The sequence below is a fragment of the Laccaria bicolor genome, genomic scaffold (assembly GCF_000143565.1).
Source record: "Laccaria bicolor S238N-H82 LACBIscaffold_27 genomic scaffold, whole genome shotgun sequence".
NCBI classification, from domain to species: Eukaryota; Fungi; Basidiomycota; class Agaricomycetes; order Agaricales; family Hydnangiaceae; genus Laccaria; species Laccaria bicolor.
Window position 1 is genome coordinate 107,612 of NW_001889898.1, and position 4,440 is coordinate 112,051.

At 41.3% G+C, this 4,440-nt stretch overlaps 3 protein-coding genes across 3 annotated transcripts in view; 2 read left to right on the plus strand and 1 right to left on the minus strand.

Moving 5' to 3' along the window:
- Positions 1 to 1,091, minus strand: part of LACBIDRAFT_330407 (uncharacterized protein) — a gene marked incomplete at both ends in the record, with an annotated part of 1,731 nt that extends 640 nt beyond the window's left edge. Inside the window, 3 exons of the mRNA XM_001884742.1 lie at positions 36 to 875; positions 926 to 1,000; positions 1,049 to 1,091. Of these exons, the coding sequence (XP_001884777.1) occupies positions 36 to 875; positions 926 to 1,000; positions 1,049 to 1,091 (958 nt within the window). The remainder of the gene's footprint in view (positions 1 to 35; positions 876 to 925; positions 1,001 to 1,048) is intronic.
- Positions 1,092 to 1,718: 627 nt separating this feature from the next.
- On the plus strand, positions 1,719 to 3,072 carry LACBIDRAFT_330408 (uncharacterized protein; the record flags this gene model as incomplete). Its single annotated transcript, XM_001884650.1, has 8 exons — positions 1,719 to 1,761; positions 1,819 to 1,875; positions 2,237 to 2,287; positions 2,394 to 2,423; positions 2,491 to 2,559; positions 2,661 to 2,665; positions 2,831 to 2,835; positions 2,994 to 3,072. The coding sequence occupies 8 exons, from the start codon at positions 1,719 to 1,721 to the stop codon at positions 3,070 to 3,072; spliced, it is 339 nt and encodes a 112-aa protein (XP_001884685.1).
- A 547-nt stretch (positions 3,073 to 3,619) lies between these two features.
- Positions 3,620 to 4,440, plus strand: part of LACBIDRAFT_330409 (uncharacterized protein) — a gene marked incomplete at both ends in the record, with an annotated part of 1,291 nt that continues 470 nt past the window's right edge. Inside the window, 6 exons of the mRNA XM_001884651.1 lie at positions 3,620 to 3,622; positions 3,663 to 3,687; positions 3,759 to 3,782; positions 3,854 to 3,876; positions 3,937 to 3,951; positions 4,137 to 4,204. Coding sequence (XP_001884686.1) covers positions 3,620 to 3,622; positions 3,663 to 3,687; positions 3,759 to 3,782; positions 3,854 to 3,876; positions 3,937 to 3,951; positions 4,137 to 4,204 — 158 coding nt within the window. The remainder of the gene's footprint in view (positions 3,623 to 3,662; positions 3,688 to 3,758; positions 3,783 to 3,853; positions 3,877 to 3,936; positions 3,952 to 4,136; positions 4,205 to 4,440) is intronic.

Here is a 4,440-nt window from a genome sequence, read left to right on the forward strand (position 1 = left end):
CGTAAATTCACGTGGATCACACTCGCTTGACTTACGACCGCGTGTCGTTGGCATTTTTTCCCAACCAGGTGCAACGATGCAACGAATAGTCATGTCATGTGGGATACTTGAGGGCGGTCGGACATACCAACCAGGTACACCAGCTCGGTAGAGCATTGCGATACAGTCGGGGCTGTCCGTAATTGCACCCATGATCGTCTCATCAATCTCGTAGATTTTGCCGGTGCTGTCGTTGAGCCGGAAAGCCCACTTGGTGTGCCAGTCGAACATGGCGAGGGTTTCCAGATAGAGGCGCTGGAAGGAGCAGATGTGGTAGATCATGTCGCGTTTGGTGAAAGAGCAAAATTTGAGTTGCAGGGCCGCGTCTACAGTCTTGTTCGCCAGGTAGAAGAGACGGCCAAAATCCTTCGTCTGCTTGATGTCTCGGCATGCAAGGTGAAGCTTTTTGGCCTCCTCTCGCAGAAAATCGGCGATATCACCACGCAGAGTACCAAGATCGCGGTAAGCGGAGCCTTTCGCTTCCACGAAGTGGTTATCTCGCAACTCCCACCAACAGAACCCGAGTTCATGGTCTTTGATTTTGACTTCGAGCAGACGCGATCTGACGAAAGGGAGATGCCAATGGGTGTCGATAAACCATTGTGGGCATACAGTGAAATCTGCCCAGGCAAAACGACCGTCCTCTCGTGCCCGGACAGCTCGGGGTCGCAAAGAGATAAATGGCATCCAATCTGCGTTGGGAGATGTGACAATCATCCGGTTGGGGATGGTCTGCCCTGGCTTCAAGTAAGGTGGGGGAACGTCTGTTTTCTGATGAGGTTTATACGCCTCGTTGAGCTCTGTAATCGCTAATGCGTCAAACACTGTGAATTCCCCTGCATTAGTAGAATGTCAGATAGAAACATCATAGATAAATGATGCTTACCATTGCGCTCGTAGAATTCAAGGGCGGTATCACCATTGTTGTGGTGGCGACGCCCAAAAACGTCAGGGCTGCCATCTATGGGCAACGTCAGATGCGACCTTCTCTTCGTACAGAGAAGCTCACATGTGTGTATCAAGGGTTCCTCGTATTGACCGGAAGATGGCATTGTGATACAAGTCAAGCTGACAGAAACTGTAGGCAACAGTCATTTAGGTGACGAAGGGTTTGGGCCATTGTAAAGTTCCACTTACCCAACAAAAAATTGACCGAGGAATACACAGGTAAAGTAAGTACAGTTATGCGGTTACAGACTATGGAACACAGAATCTATGAAATGACATGTACGAATGGCCACTGAGGCTGAAGACGAACAACTGAAAGTCTGCTCGCTTGCCATCGACTTATAGTCTGATGAAGGATCGACTTAAAGTCTGATCCTGGCTTTGCCGGCTGTTGAGAACTAGATAACGAATGACAACTTACCTGTACCAATCAAGGCTGTGGGGGCACGGGGGACGTAGAAGACGAAGGGAGAAGCTGAAGACCTGACTTTGTTTGGCGTGAGCTTCAAACACCAACATCATGGGGTGCCGCACCTCCGTTTAATCAACCTTAAAAGGTAGATCAAGGTTCATCCCATTTCCTTTCACCCGCTCACCCACCAGGTATGGTTGCCAGCAGACTTTGAGTTGCTGGCTTGATTGACTTGACTTTCAGTCAGATGCTTCATACGTCTTCCAGCCAGACTGTAGTTGGCCGATAAGACTTTTATCGCAACCGTCGACCGCCCTCTATGTGCAATCACATCGATTACAGCAATCACCGTCCACTTGGAGGTACGTCGTTTCCCTGAAACTACGTTATGACTTAATGACCTTGGTTGCACCCATCAGCCTCTCAGCCTCGAAACGCCTTCACCCAAGGCAACGTGTTTCGCATATGTTCGGAAGGTACGTGCTCGAGTTTTTCAGTGGCATTCCTTGCTTACAAGAAACCCCTTTAGCGTTGACCGGTCACAAGTGGCTACCACCTTTATCATAAAACCAAGGCACTTGCCTGTAGAACTGTGTGTATAAGTCCACAAGTTTTATGAAAGGCCTTTCATAGGTGTGTCCTGTGTCTTTCTTTCTCATAAAGGCTATGTTCTTCATAAAATGTAGGCAAAGACCACAGGATCCTTTCATAACATTTCTTAGGACCTTTCATAAAAGCTTTCATAATTGTTATCATGCACTTTCTATGAATATTTCATTGAAGCTGTTCAGTTCTTTCATTGTACTTTTCATAATTAAACCTGTGTGCTTTCAATAGGTATTTCATTCACTGGGTTAGGTGTATTCATTGCCTTTTTCATAATTAATGGTGTGCACTTTCATTGAATATTTCATTAGGAATTTTCGGCGCTTTCATTGCTTTTTTCATAATCAATCCAGTGTAATTTCAATAAATATTTCATTGACTATGTCAGGTGTATTCATTGCCTCTATCATATTTAATGGTGTGCGCTTTCATTGAATATTTCATTAGGAATATTGGATGCTTTCAATAAATATTTCATTCCCTAGGTCAGGTGTATTCATTGCCTCTTTCATTAGGAATTTCAATGATTTTCATTCCCCTTTCATTAATTAATGGTGTGTGCTTTCATTGAATATTTCATTAGGAATATTGGATGCTTTCATTGTACTTTTCATAATTAATGTTGTGTGATTTCAATAAATATTTCATTCCCTAGGTCAGGTGTGTTCATTGCCTCTTTCATTAGGAATTTCAACCATTTTCATTCCCCTTTCATTAATTAATGGTGTGTGCTTTCATTGAATATTTCATTAGGAATATTGGATGCTTTCATTGTACTTTTCATAATTAATGTTGTGTGATTTCAATAAATATTTCATTCCCTAGGTCAGGTGTGTTCATTGCCTCTTTCATTAGGAATTTCAACCATTTTCATTCCCCTTTCATTAATTAATGCTGTGTGCTTTCATTGTGCATTTCAATAAATATTTCATTGGCTAGGTTATATGTATCCATTGCTTCTTGTGCACTTTCATTGAATATTCCACAGCTTTCAATGGGATTTTTCATTGAGTATCTCTCAATATTTCATTCCAATTTCATATCTACCCCCAGGGCTATCATTATGATTTTTCATTATATTCCATGATAGCAATAAAATAGCTATTATGGTCCACATTGGGAGGGTGGTCACATGACCAATTTCCAAAAATGGGAAAAAAAACAAAAGTTGTAGCTCTTCACCATAGCTTTCTGAATCAGTTGGAATTATGTTCTAAAGTGCTTCCATTGTGGAGATATGAGGTAAAATGTTTTCAAAAGTGCCGCGTTTTTTTTTTTTTTTTTTTTTTGCATTTTTCTACATAAAAAGAACACTAAACAACATGATTTCAACAGATTTAGAAAGCTAAGAGAAGGGGCTACAACTACTGTATCGTGGGAAATTTCTCCCAAAAAGGAAGGTACATGCCCTAAAAGGGTAATTGACACTGACAGACTACAAAAGATTGCTCATATACTACAAAAGTCAGTTATAGCCTACAAAGTTTACTTATAGACTACAAAAAGACTACAAAAGTCGGACATAGACCACAAAGGTCAGACAAAGACTACAAAAATTAGTAGTGTCTGCTTTTCTCATTACAAAAGTAATAGTGTCCGCTTTTTGAGATTACAATGGTTTGTAGTGTCTGTTTTTTCAGACTACAAAAGTTAGTAGTGTCTGTTTTTTTCAGACTACAATGGTTTGTAGTGTCCGCTTTTTTCATTACAAAAGTTAATAGTGTCCGCTTTTTGAGACTACAAAAGTTAGTAGTGTCTGTTTTTTCAGACTACAATGGTTTGTAGTGTCCGCTTTTTTCATTACAAATGTTAATTGTGTCTGCTTTTTGAGACTACAATAGTTTGTAGTGTCCGCTTTTTTCATTACAAATGTTAATAGTGTCCGCTTTTCTGACATATAGTTTGTAGTGTGGTTGACTATGTATGTATAGGTCATTGGGGATATGGTTGAAGGATTGGGATGAGTTGACATTCTGCCACTCATGAATAGTTGCTTTTGATGTCAGGTCCATGGCTGTTTTTCATACTTGCAATCTGTCCTGTCCTTTCACATGAGAAGCCACTATCCTATCTTTGATGTTGGTCAACCTTCCACTCAGATCAGTATCTGCTGTCCTATGTCTGACCACAGTCAATTTTCATACTTGCAATCTGTCCTGTCCTTTCACATGAGAAGTCACTATCCTATCTAATCAAAGGGTGTGTTTCACATGAATCCTGGATAGACATTGAGACCCAGTGAAAATTGACCCTGTGCAGATCGGGTTTCTCCGGATCAAATCGATATATTTGCCAATTTCCAGCCATCTCCCCTGTTCAGATCGGGCTCCACCGATCCATTTGGCCATTTTTTAGGGTTGATTTTCACTGGGATTGAGAAGCAGAGAGGACCAAACCACCTATATACTTCACTTTTGATACCTTAAATCAATCTA